The following is a 25120-nucleotide window of genomic DNA, read 5'->3' as shown; positions in this document are numbered from 1 at the left end:
TGCCTTCTGCCAAACAGGTAAGCTGGGTCTTGGAAGACCCAAGGTCTTAGTCTGGGGAGGAGGAGAAGTGCTCTCCTCCTGCTCTACTCCAGCATTATCACTAACAAAGCGAATACCTCCTTGTGTCTATTCTCAATTGTTAAGCAAAAGAAGGGCGACAATTTAGCATCTTCAAACCTCCCACAATTACATGTTATATGCACAAAAGTTGGGAGTCAAATTCATAAGAAAGTGGGAGGCTATGTCAAAATGCCTCCCAAATTTTGTCCTATGGGATGAATTATTGGACTCTAGAACCTTAAGAAGTAACATCTGGCCTGCCTTCTGGGAATGGCATCTAATCTTTCCCATGAAACAAGACAGAGTGAGTCAGGAGACAACAGAAGGGCAGGCACCTTCCTTGTCTCCTGTAAACTCACCAAAGGATATCGTGCACTGGTCAAAGAGGTCTTAAGCAATCATTCTGGGCTGGAAGGAAAGAATATTGAATAACCCATGAAGTCTTACCAAACAAAATGAGTGGCAAGCCTTGCCAAACCTCCATCAGCCTGAAGACCAGGAAGGGGGTGATGATTCCACCCAGATCACACAGGGAGGAACACACCATCACTCCAAGATTCCTGATAAAATACAGAGAACAAAAAGGATGATATGTTTGTGATTCAACTTTCTAGATGTTAACCTTATCCTAGAGCAAGAGCAGGGAGGGGAGAGAGGCTGGAGATAGAGTTAATCACCAGTGATTTTTAATTAGTCATGCCTATGTAACAGAGCTTCCATAGAAACCCCAAACTATAGGTTCAGAGAGCTTCTGGGTTGGTGAAAATACCCATGTGTTGGGAGGGTAGCCCACCCCAAGTCTATGGGGACAGAATCTCCTACGGGGAAAAAAGGTCCTCCTGTGCTCAGGGGACCTTTCCAAACCTCACCTTAAGTACCTCTGCATCTAGCTGTTCATTTATTGCCTTTGTTATGTCCCTTGTGATAATAAACCAGTAAACGTAATTAAGTGTTTGTCTGAGTTCTGTGAAACATGATAGCAAATTATTGAACTTGAAGAGCAGGTTATGGGAATCCTGATTTATACCAGTGAGTCAGAAGTGCAGGTGACAGCCTGAGACTTGTGCCTGGCATCAGAGGTGGGGGGGTCTTGTGGGGCTGGGCCCTTAACTTGTGAGGTCTGCTCTAACCCCAGGGGGTTAATGTCAGAATTGAACAGGATACCCCAGTGGTGTCTGGAGACTTGGAGAATTGGTTGGTGTGAGTAGAGTTCTTTTTTGACATGAAGAGATAGGGAAGGGTAGCGAGAAGGTATTGAGAAATAGAGAACAAAGAAAGCTAGAGGGGAGAATAGAGAAAAGACCGACCTGGCAGGATCCCCTCTGTCCCTTGTAATAGTCTTTGCTCTGACCCCCACTCTGTCTTCGGTGAAGATGGTCACTTTTGATCAGTGTTTGCATGGAATGTGCTTTTCCATCCCTTTACTCCTAAACAATCTCCACCACTATATTTTTTAAGATTTTTTATTTTTTTGATAGAGATCACAAGTAGGCAGAGAGGCAGGCAGAGAGGAGGAAGCAGGCTCCCCACTGAGCAGAGAGCCGGACGTGGGGCTCGATCCCAGGACCCTGGGATCACGACCCAAGCTGAAGGCTTCAACCCACTGAGCCACCCAGGCGCCCCGCCACTATATTTAGAGTGAGTTTCTTGTAAGCGGTACACAGTTGAGTCTTACATTTTTGTCCTGTCTGACAATCTTCGCCTTCTAACTGGGGTGTTTAGAACATTCATATTTCTTCATAAATTTTACATTGTTTAGTGCTAGATATTTTGTATTCCTATAAATAATCTTGACTTTGTTTTAAAAATATGGTGAAATTAGGAACAATAAACTGGGAAAAGCTTTATTCTTCAGTACATTACTTTTAAGTCTCCATTATGCTCATTTGCATAATCTCTTTCTCCCTACAATTGTAATTATAAAAGTAGTGCATTGCATTTCCTTTCCAAACCCCGACCACTACCTCATCTTAGTTGGTTGTATCATTTCTTAGTGTTTGCCATTATATTTTTAAATATATTTATAACTTACTTTATCAGTGTTTAGTGATATGTTTTTTCTTAGCTGGAAATAGAGGAAATTATATGCAAAATTATCTATCCCTATTTTATGGAAAGATTGTAATAACAACAGCAGATGTTGAATTTTATTAAATGCCCTTCACTATCTAAAGAGATAATAGTATAGCTTTAATTTATTAGCTCTATAAAAACTCTTTCAATATACTAGCATGAATTATACTATTGGATTTTTTAATATTGAACTGTCTTTGTGTTCCTGAATAACTCATCTTAGATATGATATATTATGATTTTAATGTCTCCACTATTCTCTTCTGATAATATGTTGTTTGGGATTTTAATCAATATTCACACATAATATTTGCCTATAGTTTCCTTATTTTCTTTATCTTTGTTGGTCTTTGATACCAATATTATTCTAGTTTTATTAAAATGTTTTTTGGGGCACCTGGGTGGCTCAATCGGTTAAGTGTTTGCTTTTGGCTCAGGTCATGATCTCAGGGTCCTGGGATCAGGCCCCACACTGAGCTACCTGCTTGTTGAGGAGTCTGCTTCTCCCTTCCCTCTACTGCTCCCCCTGCTTGTGCTCTCTCTCTCTGTCCAATAAATAAATAAAATCTTTAAATAAAATAAAATTTTTTTAAACCTTTCTCCTTGTTCTATAGTATAGAACAGTTTCAGTATTATTGGAGCTTTCTATGGATTAAGTGTTTTATAAACTCTCTGTGTGAGACCATTACGGATTTCCTCTTTATCATTGTTAAGGGACTTCCTTATCTTATTAAACACATTTTTGACATAAATTCAACTTTGTCTGATAAGATTATGGGTCTTGCTATATTTTTTGTTTGCATTTACTGATAAGCTTTCATGCATTCTTTTCTTTTCAACCCTTGCAAAGAAAAGCTGTACTTCAGCTATGCAGCAAAGTGTTCAGTTTTGCTTTGTAACCAAAGAAGTTTCCTTTTGTCAATAGAGGAGTCGAGCCTCATTGTATTTGTTTAAATGTCAGAAGCACTTGGAATTAATTCTGTCATTAGCTTTTATACCATGTTCTTTATTGCTTCTAGTGTCTTCTTTTCAGTATGTGTTGGCTATGTGTATTTTTTTCTGATAATTTGGAAAGTTTGTATTTTTTAAACTGTATTTACATATATATACATATGTACATATACAAAATACAAAATACAAAATACAAAAATACTATATATATAATATATATATAAATATATATTATATTTATATAAATATATAATTTATATAAATATAAATATATATTATATTTATATAAATATTATATATATATAGTAACCTACATCAAATGTGGGGCTCAAATTCAGGACTCTGAGATCAAGAGTCATATAGTCATATAGTCTTCTGTCAGAGCTGGCCAGGGCCCTGGAAAGTTTGCATTTTTTATTCAAATGTTAACCTTTATAACTTTATATAATACACTTACTGCTCTATTCCTTTAGGCAGTATTCATTAACTTCCTATTATAGACAATTATAAAATTGTTATAAAATTTATACATTTCCACTTCGTCCATCCTTCCATGCACTGCTTTCAGTACATCACACCACTGGTTTGGTGTTTGCCTTACCCTTTACATCTTTAAGTACACCTAAAGCACTACATAATTTATCAGATTTTTAAAAAAAAAATTTATCTATTTATTTGAGAAAGAGAGAGAGAGCCCCCAGGCAAGCATGGCAGAGGGTAGAGGGAAAAGGGAGAAAGAGAATCCCAAACAGACTCCCCACTGAGCTTGGAGCCTGATGTGGGACTCGATCTCACAACCTTGATACCATGACCTGAGCCAAAAACAGAAATCAGATGTTCAACCCGTAAAGCTACCCAGGCACCCATATCAGCTTTTAGTAATACGGCTTTTTCCAAGCTGGAAAAAGTATACTAAGGATACCACATAGAGCATCCCCTCTCCTTTCCCTTCCCTGTCTTCTAGCCTTTCTTTATCGTCAGATTTATGACATTTACTGCTGTTCTGTTGTCAAAATCACACTCACTTTAATCCCACATTCAATGATTATCAAGCTGATAATCAACTTGATACTCTCCTTATATCTGTGACTTACAGTGTTGGCCCAATAATGTAACTAGAATATTCTTTATCATTGTTCCTTCTGAGTCCATTTTTCTGTCACCCTGAGTGCCACTTCAAATCGTAGAGTCAAACCTTCTTTTATTTCCAGAAGTTTCTGTAAAGGTTTTTATTTTCCCCCTTTGAATTTTTCTGTTTTGTTATTTCAGTTGTCTTCTTTGGGACATGTATGTGTGCGCGCATGTGTGCACGTGTGCTTGTGATCTCCAAGACTTTTAAACTTTGCTTATTTCACTTTCATTTTGCAATTCTTCCTCCTACCTTGCCTTTCCCTCACTAGGTCGGTTCTCCTCTGCACTGCTTTCAGATAGGTTTCCATTTCAATCGTCTTGTCCCATATTCCTTCAAGAACTTTAATCTCTGCTTTAAACTCTTATTTTATGCATATGACCGATTAATTAATATTGCATTTAATTGAGGTACGTGGGGCTACAATTTTCACCTCCATTGTGACAATATTTTCCCAGAGAGTATTCTTTATCTGTCATTTGCTTTTTCTGTTTCCTTTCTCCCTTTCTCTCATGATGTGTTTGTATAACTGGGTGAATTACTTTCTTATTATTCATCTTTTAATACTTGATTTCTTCCTGTATCAGCCCTTTCAGAAGAACTCATGGGGAGGGGCCAGATCATGTTCTAGGCTAGTAAATTCTCTGTTCAACCAGGATTGTATGAGAACAGGTGCTTCCACATCTCCCACTCCCAGTCTACAGGGGTCGGCGGTGCAGAATCCCCACCACACAGTCTCTCTCCTCCACCTGCCTTGCAGCCTGCTGTTGTCCCCAAGGCCCCTGCAGCTTCTCTCCTGGACTCACTCTCCCGGCTTCACCTTCAGCCTCCTAGTGTTCGGGGAATGAATCCTCTGCCTCCGGCCCCTATACCCATCCTGTTACTGTAAACAGAGGCTCGTGGGCTATACCCTCCCAGGTATGCTCCCTACTTTGGAAAACTGCTGGCCTTGTCCCAGAGTTACTGTCATGGTGTGCATCCCTGGAATCTTCCAGACCCTCTGAAATCTCACTGCATTAGGCAGCCCCTCTTCTCACACTTGTCTTTCAGGGCCATCCTCATTGCAAAGCTGGAATTTGCAGGGTTTTAAAAATTTTCATTCTTCTGATAACTTCAGTGTGCTGTCCAAGAGGAGAAAGAAAAGGCACCATTGTTTTTTGTTATTATTTTAAGAAACTGTGTCTTAAAAAAGTAAAAAATTGAATAACCACACAGAAGCTGGAAGAAGTGAGAACTAGGTCCCTGATGTAAAAGTCATGGGGTTGTGGGGCTTGATTCATTCAGTCGCTCTAGAAGTACTTAGTGACTCCTTAGCACAATTGGAGACCGGGTGCAGAGGCACAGAGATGTATGGCACGTCGTCCCTTTACTCAGGGAACTCATTCCATACTGAGGAGATGAAAAGGAGAGACCGTTCTCAACACAAGGCAGTGCCTATTGAAACCAAAAGAATGTTCTTGACAATATGTGCTATACTTAAAAGGAGACTATTGTTCACTTCTAATACCTCCTGTGAATAAGAAGCACATTCAAAATGGCTTTGATAATTTTTTGACTTTGGAGTCCTTGTAATAAAGTAACTGAAATAATCTTCTTTTTCTAATGACTTAGATTCGATTCTGTTGAAAATATTAAAAATATCAGAACTTTCACGAAAGTCTTCTTGCTGTGTGTGTGTGTAGGTCATGGTAAAAGTCAGTTCTCAATGTCTGGCTTCTGCTCCCAGTTACCGAGAATCTTCATCACAGACTTTCTGCGCAAATGGTCTAGGGCTCCTTGAGATGAGCTGCTTGGCCTTCTTCCACATAGGAGCAGGCCCTCAGGACCTTTGACAGTTTACACTTTCAGTCTGTCCCTTGGGTCTGGTGGCCTTGACAATGGAATTGTTCGCGGCCTAGCTATTTTAGACTCTGGGCTCAGGACAGTCAAATGTAGATGTTCTCTTTAATTTGCCTTCATCTCTTTGCACTCTGTCCAAGCAACCTTTTACAGATGAGAGTAGAAGACGGTCTTTTAATGAAGGACAGATGGGGAAGAGGAGAGCACATCAGAGCCACGCTCGCGTCTTCTGGCTGACTGAGGGGCTCAGCTGCATAGCTAAGAGACTGAGGACCTGGAATAGTTCTGAGAAACCGCTGGCATGATGGCACGGGAAACAGGAAACCATACAGACAGAAAAAAAGGGTTTCAAGAAACATACCACATTCTAAAGAAGGTCAGAATTGGAACTTTAAGCAGTTAATTACTTTTACAATAAAAATCATCTTCACTTAAAACTGAGTCTCCTAAAACACAGATGGCAGTAAATACATACAAAGATGCTCGACATTGTCAGTGATGAGACAGATGTAAATTAAGGTCACAACAATACCACCACCCCCCAGAATGACTTACACAAAAAAAAAAAAAAAAAAAAACTGACAACACCGAGTGCTGATGGAGCTGTAGAGCAGCCAGAACTCTCCCCCACAGCTGGTGGAACACGAGATGGCCCGTGTCAGCGGAAAATTTTGGAAAATGTCCTGACAGCTCCTCATACATTTAAACACGCACCCTATGAACCACTCCGAAGTTTTTCCCCAAGATATATGAAAATGGATATATATGAAGATATATATCCACTCCAAGACCCATACCTGACTGTTTCTGAGCAGCTAGATTAGAATCACTCCAGACTGGAAACAGTGAGTGCCAATAAACCGGCGAATGGCTAAGGAAATCGTGGTGCATCATTTCCACACTGCGACGCCGCTCCGCACTCAGAGGGAACAGGGCATGCGTGGACACCTGCAAGCCCGGGGGTGGCCTCCGTCACGCTAAGTGAAAGGGGGCGGGCACAAAAGGCTACGAGGCCATGTTCCTTCATTTACATAATAACATTCTGGAAAAGGGGAAACCGAAGGGAGAGAGATGCTTGCCAGGTGCTGGGGATGGGAAGGCGCGGACTGACTGCAAAGGGACCTGAGGAAGCCTTTGGAGGCGGTGGCAATGTCCCCGTAGTGACTGTGTGGCAGATGAATGAACACAGATACAATAAAACTCAGCAAACTGCGTGTGACAGTGAATTTTGGTCTAAACCTGACTTTACGCAGTACATCTCCTAGGCCTGGGGCACCTGCGTGACTCCATCGGTTTAGCGTCTGACTCTTGATTTCGGCTCAGGTCATGATCTCAGGGTCGTGGGATTGAGCCCCCCCCTCCCCACCTACAGGGCTTGGAGCTCAGCAAGGAGTCGGCTTGAGATTCTTTCTCTCCCTCTGCCCCTCCCCACCTTCTCAAATAAATAAATAAATCTTTTTAAATTACGATGAGTCTTCTAGGCCTGTTACTACATTTACAGAAAAGCATTCTGTCGTCCCAGGAAGAGCCCACCGTCGAGGTCAGAAGGATGCCCTGCCACTTTCTGGCTCTGTGCCTCTTGCAAGTGCTCTTTCCTTCTCTAAAACCCAACTTCCTCATCTGTAAAATGGGCGTAACGGTCACATTAAGGGCAAAGATGTCTAGAAATGTTTTATGTGCCATCATACGGTCAGAGCTCTGAGCACATTATGTCTACAGGTGTCTGCATGGCTGTGGACTTAGGCAGGAGCTGGAGCTGAGGGCTAGGCTGAAAGCCGGTCTCACACTCCCCAATCAGGGCTCTCTCCATGCAGACGCTTGTTCTCCAGGGCTTGCCCGCTGCACACTCCCTTCCAAGTTTCCATTTCATGTTCTCTCCTGTAATTAGCCGTTGGCCTTCTCTCTAATGCCCACCCCCCAACTCAGTGTCCAAACGGATTAACCTCTAGGGGAGCCTTGAGCAACGGTCTTGGAAGTGCTGGTCCTCGCTGAGCCTGGCTAGTGCCCAGCCAGGTCAGTGGCAACCCCACCACATTCCCCTACCCCCCGCTTTGTGCACCCACCTGATGAACGTGGGGTACAGCTCGGCGTTCACCAGGCACACCAGCTGGAACACGATGGTGATTCCCATGCGGCCAAAACAAGCCACTGTGATGTTTAGCCAGTGTAGATCTGGACAGGAAACACACAGAGGTGGGGAATGCACATGGGGACTGGGCCCATGACTGCCCCGCCTTGAGGAGCCCCATTAGGAAGCTTGGACTCCAGAGCTGGAAGAGCCAGAAAGAGTGCCCTGTCTAACCCTTTCATTTTGGGGTAAGAAAACTGAGTCCTGCAAGGTTGCAGAACCTGATGGTGACACAGGAGGGAGGCTCCTTTGCGCAGAGGAAAGAACGTATGTTTTGGATCTCAGTTCTGCCTCCTGTCAGCCACGTGACCTACCTCTTTGGGCCTTGGTTTCTTCAGCTGTAAAATGGGAACAGTGATAGCCAGCCTACAAGCTATTATGGGACTTTGAGATGACAAATGTGAAACGTCCACCATGACTGCTCCAGAAACGTTGGCTTCTTAATTACCATGCAGTAGTGTCTCTGCCAGAGCCTGACACAGGAGGGCCACAAGAAATACAGCCCCTCGGCCAGCAGCCCTGGAGCTGAGGGACCGGATTTCTAACCCTCAATCTAGCCTTCACTTCCAAACACATTGTCTTAAAGGAAACACCATTCAGGATAGTCTCAGACTCAAGCACTAGGGAAGCAAACCCTTGCTGCACCTTAGCAGACGGCTGTGGGGCTCTTCACTCCACGAGGGTTCAGGAAGCCCGCCCCCTACTGAGGACCGATCAAGGAATTGGGCCCCATCACTGGCTCCACCTGGGTTACTCCACATATTAACAAGCAAGTGGCTTCCAGGACATGCCAGGGGACTCATTAAAGCCTCTGGGGTCACAGACATCATGTCTTCTTGACCCCTGTCCCCAGATACTGGCCTTTCACGGAGGACATGTTCGTTTTACTCCGCCAGCGGGAGGGTCCCCGGAGAGAGGACACGGTGGCCTTAGGAATGAGCTCCCCACCGGGTCTAACTCAGTCTCCCAGCCCCCTGCTGTTCACCACCTTGTGGTGGGGGCCAAGCCAAGATCATGGATACCCCCAGCCTCCCGAAGAGAAAAGAAGAGGAAGTTCACTCAGGCAGGATCTACAGGGAGGGCCTTGCGTACACACTCTGGGGTCTTTAATCGGGTGAGCAGCTCTGCTGTCCTGTTTCCCATCGGCGCTGGGGGCACCTCTCCCTCCCCAGGGGGACCGTGGGGAGCATCCCTGCCCAAAGCCCCCAGTGCTTCCTTCCACATGGGGGACACCATCCAAGGCTGCCTGCTGCTGACGCCCACGTCTGACCCCAGGCCCCGCCTGCTCTCCCAATTTCAGGCACAGGCTCCTGGCTGCTCCTTGACCTTGACTGCTCAGCTCGACCCTCCGCCGTGATCCTCCCGCTTCCATCGTCCTGCCCGGAAGCACCTTCCCCAGATGGTGACATGGGTCGTTCCCCTCCTTCAGGTCTCCTAAGGCCGCCCCTGACCACTGCACAAAGGATTAACGCCCACCATGCTTCACCTGCACTTTTTCCCTCTAGAACCTGAACTCTGTGAAGCAAGAACGTTCTCTGCTTTGCTCATGGCTGTGATCCCAGGGTCGAGATGTGTGCTGGCCACACGGAAGGTACTTGTAGTATTTCCTGGGAGGGAGGGAGTGTTTATCATCGCACGTGACAAGGACTCGGTAGAGGCAAGTGGAGAGGGTGGGGCTGGGGGAGAGACCTTGGCAGTGGGGGATGGGACCAGAGAGCTCGGTGCCTGGGTTCCGTCCTGATGATAACTGACCGTCTGAGGTCTTGGCTTCCTCCTCTACGCCCACTGCAGTTGCTTAAAAACAAACAGAAAACTTCCCGTTTGTCTTTGCAGAATTCCAGAAATAGGAAAATGGAGAAGATGGTGGAGACGATCTATTCCAGTCGGACTCTGCTCCTCCCCTGTCTGCGCTGTTCTCTCCATGCCAGGAGGAAGAAGAAAACGGAGTCGTCTTTTTATTTTCAGCCTGATCCATGCAGCCTGGTTCTTGAGAAAACCGTTTTCAGGAAACACGTCCCGCAATACCCTCTCTGTAAAAGCTTACCGAAACCGCTCATTTAACCCACAAGGGCAAGGCACGAGCAATACAAACTGAGGAAATGGCAAATCTGCCTTGGGCTTCTTCAGCCACCTCCCCAAACGTAACCCATAGGAAAGGCGGTTGGTGTACTCAAACCGAGACCGACCAGAGTCACTCTGCTTCGGATTATGCTGGGTGGTAAGGACAATGGACGAAAACATACACCCGCCAGAGAGGCTGGGGTCAAAAAGACTGGCAATACCCAGTGTTGGCAAGGGTGTAGACCAGTTGGAACGCTCAGGCATCGTCGGTGGGAGTGTGCGTTGGTCCAGCTGTTTTGGAAACATGCCTGTATCCACTTCGAGCTGCATATATAGCACACCTGACCCGGCAAACGCACTCACAGATTTGTACCTGGGGGAAAGGAGAGTCTAGACCCATGAAGAGATGTGTGTCCGAGTGTTCGCTGCAGCTTATACCCCAGGAGGCAGACGCTGAAAACCACACAGGTGTCACAGTCAACGGTGGGACAGGAAGTAGCACGACACTTGTCATTTACTCATCATGGGTACGTTATACCAATTTAAAATTAAAACACACACACACACACACACACAGCTATAGACTAGGGTAACACCCTGACTTTGTCTTTGTTCTCGTTCGAGGGGCATATGCAGGGGCCGAAACACTGTTCCACGGTTCGATAATACGATCATCCAGAGAATGAGGGAACACCCGACTCACCGTGGGAGATAAAGATCATGACGGCGCAGGCTGCCCCCGCCACCAGATTGGACACCACCAACGGGCGGATGAGGCCAAAGCGGTCAATGGTGGTGAGGATGATGAAGGCCGCCGGGAATTCAACCAGAGCCGAGTACAGGAAGTCCAGGTGGAGGTTCCCGCCCGTGGCGCCCACGTGCATGATGAGGCCCTGGTAGAGGACGGAGCTCGTGAACCTGAGCACAGAGGAGAAGCAGAGGCTCAGACCGAGGCTCCTGTCTGTGGGATGGGGGAGGGTTCGGAGTCTGGCCGCCAGAGAGGAACAGGTTTCGCTCCATCTAGAACGTCCTGGAGTGACATGAAATTCAGGAAGGGCGTCCTAGACGGGCCATCCGTGAGAGGCTCTCTCGGGATTGATGTGATGTCATGACTTCTGGGGTACAACCCCATGTCCTAGAGTCAGCCAACGAGGACCCTGAGGCCACGGCAACTATAGAGGGATGGGCAGAGGGTACCAGGAGTGAGCAGGTCCAGCGATCAGACGCTGTATGAGCTGTGTGATCTTGAGGAACTTAACTAAGCCCTGTCTGCCTCAGTTCCCTCATCAGTCTTCTGAGAACACTCAGCACAGTCCCATCCTGTCCCAGCACCCAGATTCAGCCAGAGCAGCCTTTCCCAGTGGGAAGCCCCTTGTTCTACCCTGACAAAGGGTCAGCAGGCTTGTTCTGACCACAGATGTGTAAGACTTAGCGGCCAGCCCGCATTTGAGAGGCTGAGTCCTCCTCCAGGGGCCCCCACAGATCAGGTTTGCCCTCCACAGAACGGTGACAAAAGGCGCATGGATGAGCGATTTCTCTCCACAACCCTCTCTTCACCCCTTCCCTGTCCCACACTGAGAGCCTGGAGTGATTCCTGGGACCTAGAAAGCACTCGCTAATGATGAGCGATTACTGGTGTCATCATCGTCATCATCCCAAGGTCAAGTCCACAGAGCACAGCAGAGCAGACGCCAGCCAAGTCTTTCCCCGCGGCACAGTGGTGCTGTCATTAACAGCACCGCTCCCCTCTCTCTCTCCTCCACCCTGCAGCCCGCCGCAGGACCCCTCCATCTGTAACCCGCCGCAGGGAGGAATAGCAGGGGTACTGAATACAGCTCAGACACCGATACGGACTAGCTAATTCACTCCAGAAGGTTTTAGAGAGTCCGTGGTTTGTTTTTTGGTGACATTATGTAATTTTGGAGGATAGAAACACTTGGTCATTTATTGGTATTTACAGTATGAGAAGAGATTTTGGTTGATAAGAAGTTGCGCTCTTGTCCCAGCATGTAAATTGCCTCTTGGCTCTAAAACAGATCACAACTGATATTTCTATCAATATACTCCCTTGTTTTATACAACTACACACCAAGAAACGTTGTGATGCTCTTGCTTCTAGTCCCGAATCATTCCTAACTTCCGAGGGGCTCACCATGCCCTCCCTTTGTCCCAGTTAAGTGGGAAGAGTCACCTATTACCAATAGATTGCTTTAAGAGAAAGGAATGTATTAGCTTGGTTTTCCAGTCAAAAACCAGTTAGCAAGTGTGCAGTGCTGCCATCTTTTGGCAGAGCCCATGAATTGCATGTACATGTTAAAACCGCCGTCCGCGGGTCTAGACACATTCTAAAAAGCCCTTTACACAAATTATCTCACGAAGCTGCCAACATGCCGGCGAGGGAGGTGCTGCCGTGATCCCCATTTGCTGACGAGGAAGCTGAGCCATAGAGAAATGGGAGCTGTCTGCAGTCACGGGGCCAGAAAGGGCTGGGAGAGAAGCAGCAGGTGGAGGGAAGGCCGGCGGGGGGTGGGGGGGGGGGGGGGGTGGGGGGGGGGGTCCAGGGGGGGCTCAGGGCAGGCCATGGAAAGGGATTTGGTTTTATCCTCAGGGGGTTAGGAAGCCAGCGGAGGGTGTAGACAGGGGAGTTCTGCAGAGCAGAATGTGCAGGGGGGTGGGTGCAGGAGTGTGAGAGCTGAGGGGCCAAAGCACACCCCTGCCCCCTCCCCCCTGGAGCAGAGTGCATTAGGGGCTGCAGTGCAGGCAGTGAGTGGAAAGGGAAGGGGGGGGGACAGAAGCGCACCAGGCAGCTGGGTGTTTGCAGAGGCTCCTGGGACCATCGTGCGGCTGGCTGCAGGCCTCTGGGGCCAGCACAGGGACACGCATGTGACTAGTAGGGGCAAAGGGAGCGCACGGTCAGCCTGGCTGGCGCCCCTTGCTCCACGGATGGTTTCTATGGAACTGTGGTTATTCACGCGACCTTCAGCGAATATCTGCAAGGTCACCCTGTGCCAGGCATCACACTACTAGCTTGGACCTTTGTTCTAGTAAAAGCTTCCTGGAAGCAGAAACGATTGTACAAGGAGCAGAGTGGCTCCAGATGAAGGGGGAACCCCAGGGGTTGGGGGAGTGACTGCTGAGAACCACCCACGTCAAGGACAAAGAACCACCCATGTCAAGGACAAGGATGTCCTCTGAAGGAGCAGGGTGGGGGACTGCAAGAGAGCCGCCCGGAGAGGGGTGCAGACCCTGGGCGTGGGCCAGGGTACGTGGGTGAGGTCCTGTGTGTGAGGGGGGTTTTGTAATCAGTGGGCGATAAAGGCACAGCCCTGCCCACGCAGGGTCTCTAAAGTGCCAAGATGTGAGGAAGGGCTCTGCTTCTTTGGAAGCACCGACAGCCACTGAAGTCTCACCCATTTCCATTGACAACAGACAAGTCAAGGCACGTCTGTTCCCAGAAGACAGAGCCGTGAGAGGGGCGGCAAGCCTGGGACCCTCCATCATATTTCACTCATCCTGCCGCTGACCCCTCCCACGTCACATGCTCTTCTCGCTGGAATGCTGTCTTTCCCTCATTACTCCATCCTCAAGGGAGAAATCAAGATGTCTTTCTACGAGCTCACTGACTGCTTGTAATTCATTTAAAAACTCCTTTTCTGCCCGCATTGCTCCACTGCCTTTAACTCATATCCCAGGGCTCGGGCAAGCATCCTGATTCCACGCGGGGGAAGGCCCAGAAGGTCCCTTACCACAGGTACATCAGAATAAGGGTGTGCTTCCTCAGGTGTGGCGTGCTGAACAGGTCTGCAAAAGAGGGGCTCAGCTTTTCGGTGACATCCTCTGCGAGAGAGAGCATCTAGGAGGGAGTAAGAGCATCAGTGGCGTCCAAGCTCAGGGGAGCAGAAGAAGCCCTCAGGGCCACCCCCATTCCTGTGTTCATCACCCCAAGTTCTTCCAGGGCCTTCCCGCTCCTCAAGGCAGCCCCAGAAGCATTTTCTAAATCACCCGGCGCACCTGGGTGGCTCTGTGGGTTAAGCCTCTGCCTTCAGCTCAGGTCATGATCTCAGGGCGCTGGGATCGAGCCCCATGTCAGGCTCCCTGCGCAGGGGGGAGTCTGCTTCTCCCTCTCCCACTGCCCCTACGTCCGCTGGTGCCCGCCCCTTCTTGCTCACTCTCTCTCTCTCAAATAAATAAATAAAATCTCTAAAAAAAATAAGTAAATAAATAAATCATAAACCCAACCCAAGGCTCAGTGATATGAGAAACCCCTTGCTATTTTGTCACCTTGAGATCAGGGAGAGGCGATTTCCCGTTCTTCTGGGCAATGTGGTCGATTATCTTTATCACTTGAGTGTTTCTCTTCTGTGACAACAGCCACCGGGGAGACTCGGGCACGCACCTGCGGACACAGATCGTCACCACGTGTGGGCACCTCCAGAGTGCACCTGCCGCGAAGGCCTGTTTGGAGCGAGGCCACGGCTCCGAGAAACCGACCCTCCTCACTTCGGGACTGTAATTCCTCAAGCAGCTAGTGGACGAGGGTCTGGGGTCATCCCGGACCAGCCCAGGGATCCACGAAGGAGCTCTGTGGGTGGGTCCCTCACACTCTCAGTGCCACCTGCTAAGATTTAGGGGCAAAAAGGGAACGGCTGCTTTTCTCTGCGGCCTTCATTTCACGGGGCAGGGGTCCCTTTCTCTGCAAGCCACTGGCCGCCTTCCACCCCCTGGAAACTCCTGGTACAGATCAATGCTCCGTGGGCTCCCTGACCCTTGTGGGACAGCAGGGCGTCTCGGCATCATACAAGGGCAGTTGAACAGGTCCCAAAATATCTCCCAAACCACATAAATAGATAGTATATATGGTCATTTCAAAAACTGGGTAAGGATGTTACAACGTGAAGATTGGGAATCTCTGGCATGAGGTCTTCTGGAAACACTCGGGCTGAGGCCCATGCTGCGGGGCCAGCGAGACTCAGCCCGGGCATCCCGCCCGTCCGGGGAGCCCCGGATTTCACCCTGATGGGGAGAGAGCAGACTCGTCCTGGCCACAGGTATACGGCTCCTGGCGGCGAGCCCTGCTTTAGAGACTGGGTCTACTTTGGCGCTACCCACGGTGATTTGTCCTTGGAATGGTGATGGAGGAGTGCAAGGGTGAGATATTTCTCTCCACAGCCCTCTGCACACCCCTTCCCTGCCCCACAATCAAAACTCAGAACTCACCTGTCCAGCTGTCTGTGCCTTGGGACCCTGCCAAAGGCTGTCCACTAGGAAGATTGATACGTCATGGGACTGGTTTGTCTCACAGTGGCTTCATGCACACATTCCCCAGGAGCTCTCACGCATTCATTCATTATTCATTCATTCATTCGACGACAGCAAACGCCTGCTCTGTGGCTAGGCGGCTTCTTATCTGACTTGAAGCATTGTCCCTCTCTCTAGGGGGATGCAAATTCGAAGAGTTTCTGTTTGAGGATTGCTCCCCCACGTAATGGGGCCATCCTGTAATATTAGAACACCCCAAATGGCACAAAGGGCGGGAGTAGCCCTATGCCTGAGTGACAGGTCACCCTGGCCACTGGAGGATGGCCCACGTGGCCCCCGAGGTCACCGGGCAGTCGGAGTTCACCGAGCGTGGTCCCGGGGGTGGAGAGAGTGCAGGGCCCCGTGGAGGACCCGCGTACCAGTAGTAGAGCAGGAGGAGGAAGGTGGGCAGAGAGGTGGCCAGCTGGAGCCGCCGCCAGTGAGGGATGACGTAGGCCAGCCCGGAGAGCAGCACGAGCCCCACCGTGAAGGCCGTCTGGTAGAGGATGGCCACCATTCGCCGGTAGCCCAGGCCCACGAACTCTGTGACTGAAACAGGACATGGGTCACCATCAGGGCTCCTGTGCTCCCCGTGGCCTCCTGCCCTCCGGGCGAGCCCCCACACCCTGCCCACCTCCCCCTGCCTGACCCCAGCCCCTTCCCCTCGTCCGCGGATGCTCCTCAGCTCAAGCCTGGCTGTCAGTCCCTGCTTCTCTCCAGCGTGCTCTTTTTTAATCCCCCCTTTTACCGTCTATACTGTCCTTCGGGTGCTTTAGGGCTCAGTTTGCCTGAACACGGGCCCTGCCTCCTCCCCAGAGCTTTGCCCCGACAGGCTCCAGACCGAGCTGCGACATTTCTCATGGCCCCGGGACTGTAATTCACTTAACAAGCATCTCTGGGTGCCCACCAGGGACCCGGCGCCTCTCCAAGCGTCCGGGGCGTGTCCTCAGCCCCCACAGCAGAGTCGTGCCCTCACCACCCCACATCTTCATGAGAGAGGGCAGAAGGCGCACCCAGCAAATGAGCAAATGCCAGGCCAGAACGCACTTTGTGCCCCCGGGGGACGGAAAGTTAACCGGTAGGAGGCATCGGGCGCTGGCGAGTGAAGGGATCTCCGTGTCTCAGAGAGCAAAGCAGGGGTGAACCACACGGGGGAAATTCCAGGCAGAGGCAACTGAGGAGGATCTCCAGGAAGCGGTCGGACCTGCGGCCATCCTGGGGGCCCCCGCACAGAGGCTGGCCTGGGCCGCATGAGGAGGAGAGCCCGTGCCCAGAGCGGCAACATGTCCCCACGCCCACAGCTGAGCTGAGACAAGGGACCCACGTGGAGGTGAAGCGATGGTGCTGGCCTGGGCCCAGGCGCGGGGACAGAGAAGAGACGGTGGCCCCGGGTGTGCTGTGAAAGGAAAGCCAGCGGCAGGACCCCTGAGGGGCCAGAAGCAGGAGGAGAGAAGCGGGGGCCGTGCTGACCGCCAGACAGTGGCCTGGGGTGGGGGTCTGAGGTGGAGCAGTTTTGGGGACGGGGAGGACAAAGTCCTGGGTCCTGCCACACGGAGGGGGAGAAGAGAAGCCAGTAAGGGCGAGCAGTGAGTCAGCAGCAGAGGCCCCGGGAGTATGTGACCCACAAGCCTTCCGGGGAAGGGAGCGGGGAGGTGGGGGCAGGGGGGAAGTGGGGAGGGAGGCCGTCCCCACGTAGTGCCCTGCCCGGTGACACAGGCTGCCACATACAACTAGACTCCGCACATTTTGTCTAGACCCCGCCAGCGAACCCTCTCCCCCTAAGTCCCCCTCCACCTTTGGCTCCATCGGCTTCCCCGCGCCCGGTGGGAAGGCATCCCAGCGGGACACTTACTCAGGACGTAGCCGGACGTCCAGCTGCCCTTGCTGACCAGCCCGTGCAGCAGGCGGAAGAGCAGCAGAGACGGGTAGTCCGGCGCCACGGCCGTGAGGACGCCCAGGACGGCACCGACCAGGGTGGTGGCCAAGAGACAGAATTTTCGGCCAAACCTTCAGAGGCGAGGAGACAGGGCAGCGGGGGTGAGTGTTGAGTATTTGGGGTCCGATGGGCACCAAGCGACAGCGAGGGTCTTGATCGGGAAGCATGTGTCACTGTGTCCTGAGGGACTGTCACTGTGTCCGAGCCAAGGGCCCAAATGTGTGGTCCTCAGGGACCAGCGGCCCCTTTGAGGTTCATTAACTCACTGTAAGGAGGAAGCCAGGATCCGGATGCTCTCCGGCGTGTGGCATCTCAGCCAGGGAGGGTTGCTCCCCTGGGGGCTCTGCAGGTCCCCACATGTGCCCCGCTCGTCGCCCGGCAGACTGCGTTATTATTAACATGCCAGCCTTATCAGGGCCTCAAAAACTTTTCTGGGAGAATATTCAGTTCTCATGGTAGAGCAATTGAGGATTGTTTCCCTTTCTTTTCTTCATGAAAGAAACGGGCAAGTCACTTGCTAAGTCTTCCTCCCCGGTAGGGAGCGTCATGGACTCCATCCTTCCAACCTGATCCCACACTGCAGCGGCGACTCGAGGAAGCAGCGGGCCAACCTCTGTGGTCACACGCCCGACCCGGTCCCTACCGCCACATCTCCCCACCCTGCAACCTCGGCGTTCCCCGCCCCCTGCCTCCTCGACTCCAGCCCGGGCCCAACATCCCCGACTCCTTGGCCCCTCGCCTCCAGCCCCACGCTCCGGCCCAGCACGGCCCCCACCAGCGAGCCAACAGCCGCATCCCGCACTAATGTGGAAACCTCCGGCCGGACGCTCACACCCGTCACCCCCAAACAGTCAGAACTAATGTCGTCCGCGTCCACCTCCATCTCTCCTGCTGTGCCTCCGACCAAAGGCTGCTCCACCGGCTCCCCGGGCACCCAGCCCTTCCACGGCCCCGTGGGTTCCTCAAGCCCTCCGTGGTGTGGTCACCCCCGTCCTGGACCCGTTGCCTGTCCCCGTCCCTCCCACCGCACTTGCCTTACAGGGTTGTCCACGCACCCACACTCTCCTCCCTCCTCTCTCGCCTCTCCTCAGCCTGGCCCTGACACCATCCTTGACCCTGATAGGCGCGGGGGGGGGCCTTGTCCGCAGACCTGGGCGCGCCTCCCCGTCAGGCCAGGCCCGTCTTGCGGTCTAGCGCTCCGCACTATGCCGGGACAGTGGGTGTCTTTCTACCTCCCTGTCGTTTCTGCTACATCTCCTTGGCCAGCAAGTCCTTCCCGAACAAGCTCTGTACGCTTCGCTGCTTATCTCAAGCACAGCTGACAGCTTTAGATACCAGCTCCTGCGGACAAATCCCAGATGTTTATCTCTAGCACAAACCGCTCTTCTGAGCACAACTCACGTACCCAGCTCCCTATGTGGTATGTTTTCTTTGCCTCCTGGGCTACGCTTAGCACAGGACCAAACTCGGGATGGCTCCCCACCCCCTCCGCCACAATTGAAGCCTTTTTCAAACCCCCTCTGTCCCTACCCTCACCTCACCCAACTGCTGCATGTGTACACCTTGCCTTTGTCCCGTATTCTCTCAGCCCACCACCCAACTATACAATATGCATGAGTTTGGGCCCCCCAAGTCCATCCTGAATCCCCACCCTTACTCCATCTTGCTACCCTACCCCTCTCCAAAGCTCTAGCTACCAGGTCTCTCTCCCTCAGCATCTGCGGTGGGTTTCAACCAGCCAGACGCTCCCACCACTGTCCCCCGCGATGCATTCTCCTCACGGCATCGCCGCTGCGTTCAGTCGACTTGGCCTTTACGTACCGGTCTGCAATGTAGCCGACACCCAGAGAGCCCAGGAAGAAGCCCAGGTTCACGCAGGACTGAAAGAGGTCCACCTTCCAAGAGTTGTCACACACCAGGTTAAACTGCGGGTCATGCCGTGGTCGGAGGGGCCGGAAACACAAGACGGTTTGTAAGTCCAAGTGTCCCTTCTGTCTTCTCTCCAGACAAAATCAGTGTTTACCCCGAAGTGTGATAGACCCAAGGGTTTCTCATCATTTTTTTCTTACCACATTTTCATAAGACAAATTTCAGGTTTCCCGTGAATCTCACCTGCTACGCTATATCCCTAGTATCATTGTTTTACCCTCACCACTGTCCAGAGTTTTGACCTTGGCCGTCAGTTATTGAAAGACAACATGGCCAGCAGATGAGTCTTCTAAAAAGAAGTATAACACAGCAATTTCCTCAAGACAGAAATATAGCCAAATATATTGAACACATTTCTCAGAACTGGTCAAAAGCCCTCGATTTTAGTACCTGTTAATTATATATTTCATTATCTGAGGTCCACCGATGATCCTGGAGATTCTGTCATGGGGGGTGTGGCCATGAGTGGCCCCAGGAGGGGCTGAGCAAAGACACTCGGGCAAGAAGCCAGGCTTGGTGGGAGAAGTGTGGGCGCTGGGGTCCTGTGCTCGGGACCCAGGGTGGCCAGAAACTCAGAGGGAGCATCGCGCCTTGGAGCCGGCGAGGGGAGGGACAGAGCAGGAGGGAGCCAGGGGCAAAGGCAGGACAGACCCCCCTGGGGAAGGGCTCTGTTGAGTTTTAGGGGAAGCCGCACCACAGGGGGCACACACCTGGGCACTGAGAAGCCCTCACCAACCCCGAGAGTAGGAGGAGGAGGAGGACGAGAAGCACCCCACCTCCTCACTGGGGCGCAGAGAAGGTAGAAGCAGGGTGTGCGGCGCCACGGCTGGGGCCCTCACGTCGTCCCGGTTCTTGGCACAGCCCTGGGGCACACCCTTCCTCTCTCCCTGTCTCTGTCCTGCTCTAAGTACTTCAGATTCATGGCTCCCCCTACCAGATGACGCTGGGCGATGTGTGACGGTAAGAAAGTCACTTCGCCACTGTTCCCAGTCTGAGCCGTGTGTATTGCGCCTGTCCGTCCCACTCACAGAGCTGGTGTGAGCACACAGGAGGAGGAGTCCTGTGAACAGGGTTTAGGTAAATAACAAACACTTTACCCTCTAGAATAGAGGTTTGACTATACCCCGCTGCCTGCAAATATTTCAGGTGCTGGTTAAAGCCAGCCCCTTCCCCCCACCTCCAGTCCTGGGCCCTGGGGTCGACCATTAAGGGCCCCAGGGCTCTGGGCTCCGTCAGCCTGGGGGTCCCTCTGACTGGCTGCTTACTTCCTTGACATGAGCACTTTTCGATATAAAATCTGGGTAGCACTCTGAGTCACCACTTGACTTTCAGCAAAGAATCCCAAGCCTGTCCTGTGGCCTGCCACCTGCACCTCAGGGTTGGCTCCTGGGAGTGGCTCAGCTCTGGGAGGCCCCACAGGCTACCACTCAGCACCGTGGGCATTCCCTCTGCCAAACCCAAACATTCTCTCCCTTCAGCTGAAAGCACAGCATCCCCGCAGAGCCTCTGCTGTCTTCCATCGTCCCGGCCTGCTGGGGGCCTGCCGTTGGGAAACAAAGGGACAGATCGTTCTTGGGTGTTATCTGGCCATCCCAGGCTCTGCCTCTCCAACCACCCAACTGTCTTCTCGTAGCCTCTACCCACCTGTCCAAGACCACATCCCGCTTACACTGCATTGGGCACCAGTTTGTGTCTTTTGTTCTAATCCTCATCATGCGTGTGTCTGTAAGGTGTCCCTCCCCCCCTTTCTCAGACGGCCAGGGTGCCATCTTGTTCCCCAGACTGTACAGAAGCCACAGTGCTCATGGAGTCGGAGGAAGGGGCATCTGGTCTTGCCTGTGGAGATCTGTGCCCCCACGAGGCTCAGGGTCTGTGCCTAGGGTCACCTCCCATGCCTCGTGCCCCCCTCAGCTCACACCCAACCACTGGCCCCCAGCACATTTGTGCCTACCAGGAAGACGGACCCAGCCCCCAGGAAAGCCTAGGGTGGTGTGGAATGGGGGACACTGGATGGGTCGCTGCTCCCACTGGGGTTCCGCCCGGGCTAGGGCCTGGGGTCTCAGACACAGTCTGTGTTCTCCAAGCTCGTCTGATCATGAGAATCCCCCAGAGTCCTTGTCAGAACACAGACCGCTGTAAATCCGGTCTCAGCAGATCTCAGGCCAGAAGCCAGGAGATCTCTAGGATGAGACGTGTTTGGGAACAGTGACAGAGCCCTCCCGTGACCTGGGGCTGAGCCCTTTCTCCGGCTCACACTCACAGGCCAGGGAAGACGGAGCTAACCAGCCAGAAGGGGGGCCCCAGCCCACTGGGGGCTGCAGCTGGAAGGGCAGGGGACTCAGAAGTCAGCGAACGTGCACGTTCCTTCCCCAGACGGAGCCCCAGGCCCCACCCCGAGCTCGGGAGGGCAGCGCCGCTGGATGTGCAAACAGGCTGCTTCAGCGTCCCCCCTCAAGCAGGTTCCAACGTCCAAGGCGAGGCTGAGTTAAAGATTATTCCTGCAGAAAGGAATCACGAAGGCAAAGCCCTGAGAATAAGCAGCAGCGCAGGAGGAGAAACAGAGGCGAAGGCGGGTTTAAAGGCGTGGGGGTGGGGGGGGGGTTGCCGAGGGCTCCTGCCGTCTCCCACCCTAGAGCCCCCGCACCCCCTGCCTCCAGCACCCCCCCACCGCCTGGCACACGGCACACTCCGTCTGTGAATGAGAGTGCCAGGGCCCCTCAGTCCTTGCCAGTGCTTAGATCTAGGGTCCCCTGGGAGCCCAGCCGGGCTGCCACAGACTGTCACTGTTTCTGGAGCTCTTTCAGTCCCCTTGCGTCTGACCCTGCCCCTCCCACCGCCCCTCTGTGTCCGCTGCCCCACCCCTCCTGGCCACCACCCTGCTGGGCTCCTCCGCAGCCCCAACCCCTCCTTCTCCTGTGGTCCAGGCTCAGGCTCAGTGGCCCTGCTCACCCCCCTCCCACCAAGAGCCCTCAGGCAAGTTGGGGCCCATCCCTCAAGCCCAGGCCAGGCCTGTGTCTCTTCTGGGGATGCACCCCGCATCCAGACAGATAGTTCCCAATGTCCCGCTAGGACTGTCTTGCTCCTCTGCAGAAACCAGACCGAACTTCCTTGTCTGGCGTGAAGGGAGAGTCGCCAGGCTTAGGAAAGAAAATCCAGGGTGTCTGGTACAATCTGAATTTCAGATAAACAACACATTTTTTTTTTTTAGTGTAAGTGCATCTTCGTGCAATATTCCCACCTCAGTTATCAGCAACAAACACTGTAACATCTGGGACATAATTATCTTTAAAAATTGTTTATCATTTATCTGAAATTCAAATTTAACGCAGTGTCCTGCATTTTTTCTGGCAACCTTCCATAAGGACTCTGCCCTCCGGCGGAGAGGGAGGGGTCACCACTCTTCACCCCCACACTCCTCCCCAGAGCCCTGAGTTCGAATCAGTGTTGACAGCTCATTGTCCCCGAATTAGCACATGCTGTCACCAGAGGAACCCTTGGAAACCAGGTGTTCATGTGTTTTCACGTAAAGCAAGTCACACCAGCACCTGTTCCTCCTGAAGGGAAACTCCCGTTCCGTCCCCTTCCCAGTCCGACGCCCCCAGCAGGGACCTGATCAGGCCAGAGGAGAGGACACAGCCCCTTCCTCCAGTAAGAACCTTGGCTGTGTTGACGCCAAAACCACTCAGTGACCTCCGGTTTCAGGTAAGCACCCAAACCAAACTTTGCCAACAGAGCGCCTCTGCATAGCTTCTGGTCTGTGGCTTCAACAACCAACCACGATGCCAATTTCCAAGGGCCCATGCTTGGCAACACTTTCAAAAAGATCCACAAAGGAAAAAAAATAAAATCTGGTGGCCTTTGACTAAAATATTCTCGAGGCACAACACAGAAAAGACCCGCTGCACTCTGCAAGGGAGGCCCTTTGACCCCATGACCCCCTCCTGCAGGCCAGGAGCGGGTCCGCCACCCACAGCTGAACCCACTGACCCTGTCGCAAGAGGATATTCCTGTACCTCCGTGACGCTGGGTAACATCCTCAGGGATGCCCAGTGGATCTGGGGCACGGCCGGGGCTGAAACAGTCTGACTCGGGCTTCCAAACCACCCCAGCGGGCCCGTAGCTGTCACACGAGTGAAGGTGGGGGCCCCACCATTCTAACGGCACCCCAAGTGAATTCTACAGGCTCTTGGAGAAGCCAGTGGGGCAGAAAGAAGAGGAAGCTGTTTCCCTGTACACCCGTGTTCAACAATCCAGTCTGGCTTGCAAAGGGCTCCCCGACCTCCACCTGCCCCTCTTGCGCCCAGTGTCCGTAGGGGACCAGACGGCGGAAGGACGCAGAGTGGCCAGCACAGAGCCAGAAGTGTCCTAAGTGCTCAGTGGATAGAACCCTCCTCCCTCTGACCTGATGTGAAACCGAACCCCCTAGGATTTGTTGTGTGCTTCCTCCCCGCTCCTAAAACCCACCTGCTCCCCCAGACCCGGGGCCCTGTCCTTACCTCGGTCACGATGGACGAGCCGGGCGTGTCGTACACCCAGCCGTGCCGACAGGGCCCCAGCGGCAGGTGACTCCTATTGGCGGCCAGGCCGGCCAGCGGGTCCACGCAGCTGAGGCCGCTCCGGTTCCAGTCCACCTCGTAGCTGCGGCAGTGGCGGGGGAAGGCCTCGCCGGCAGCCCCCGGGCCGGGCACCGTGTAGTTCAGCTCCTCCGCCAGGCTCCAGCCGCATCGCCGGCTCAGCTCGGCCACCCCGGGGCTCAGGCAGCGGTGATCCGGGGTGAAAGCCAGGAAGACGATGCCCACGTAGATGGGGGCGAAGGCAGCGGACAGCAGGCACAGGGTCAGGAAAGCTTGCTTCTGGAACCAGCCAAACTCGCCGACCTGCCCGAGAACATCATCCATGGTGAGCATAACGGGACCAACACCTTCATCGCCTTGGCCAGACTGCGCAGACTGCCCGGACGGCCGGGGTCAAGGTCCCATGCGCACTTCTGGGCCGTGGGCTGGTTGGAGAGCACACCCCCGTCGGAGCACACTCGGCCTGGAAGCCGACCAACTGGGTGCAGTCTTTCACCCCCGCGGCCTGTGGCGGGCAAGGGAGGAAGGCAGGAGCGTGACCGGCCACATGGCTTGGCTGGGAAGCAAGTCAACTAGGCAGAGGTTCGAATTCTCTGGAGTCAGAGCTCCCTCCCAGAGACGAGAGAGGGAGAGGCCCCTGGGTAACCCGCCCTCCTCCACCCCCCACCCAGGTCTCTGCAGGGCTCCTCCAGAGAGATTACCTGGTCAAACACTTCTTTTTATAAACCCCCTCCCCCAATCAAAGACCGCAAACTGACCCCGGACAGCAGCGGAGTCTGCATAATCAGGCAGCTCGCACTCCCACTCGCTTGCCGGCCTGAGGCCCCCACGCGGAGCCCCCCACCCCTGCTGTGCCCCTGGTCACGGGCCCCCCTCTGCTGGGCACGGGTCCCATTTGCTGCTGAGGACCCTGCAGGCTGGCATCCTGTGGGAAAGGGAGCAGTGAACGAGCACAGGCCAGAGACCCAGCTGTCAGCCAGGTGAACCCTCGACGGCCGGTACAAGGGCCATCGACCGCCCGTTCAGGGCTCCAACATGGGTTCTCGAACCCCTCACAATGGCCTTTGCGGGAAGTGCTATCCCTCTCTCCACTGCACAGCTGGGAAAACAGGGCCAGGCTTAGGGAGCCAGCGGCAACTTCC

At 52.6% G+C, this 25120-nt stretch overlaps 1 protein-coding gene across 2 annotated transcripts in view; it reads right to left on the bottom strand.

The window, feature by feature from the left end:
* The window catches only part of LOC132018442 (solute carrier family 22 member 1-like), a 28398-nt gene extending 3915 nt beyond the window's left edge, over positions 1 to 24483 (bottom strand). The window contains exons 1-10 of one of the 2 annotated variants that reach the window (XM_059401379.1): positions 23901 to 24483; positions 19297 to 19400; positions 17392 to 17546; positions 15920 to 16088; positions 14523 to 14637; positions 13988 to 14094; positions 10945 to 11159; positions 9870 to 9974; positions 8116 to 8224; positions 508 to 620 (exon numbers count right to left, since the gene is read on the bottom strand). In XM_059401379.1, coding sequence (XP_059257362.1) covers positions 508 to 620; positions 8116 to 8224; positions 9870 to 9974; positions 10945 to 11159; positions 13988 to 14094; positions 14523 to 14637; positions 15920 to 16088; positions 17392 to 17546; positions 19297 to 19400; positions 23901 to 24311 — 1603 coding nt within the window. In that variant the 5' untranslated portion in view covers positions 24312 to 24483. The remainder of the gene's footprint in view (positions 1 to 507; positions 621 to 8115; positions 8225 to 9869; positions 9975 to 10944; positions 11160 to 13987; positions 14095 to 14522; positions 14638 to 15919; positions 16089 to 17391; positions 17547 to 19296; positions 19401 to 23900) is intronic. The other variant, XM_059401380.1, reaches the window with a different exon arrangement.
* Positions 24484 to 25120: the final 637 nt, after the last annotated feature.

This window comes from Mustela nigripes, chromosome 5 (genome assembly GCF_022355385.1).
Source record: "Mustela nigripes isolate SB6536 chromosome 5, MUSNIG.SB6536, whole genome shotgun sequence".
In the NCBI taxonomy this organism is placed as follows: domain Eukaryota; kingdom Metazoa; phylum Chordata; class Mammalia; order Carnivora; family Mustelidae; genus Mustela; species Mustela nigripes.
Note: the sequence above shows the minus strand (reverse complement) of the source record. Positions and strands in the feature narration are given on the sequence as shown.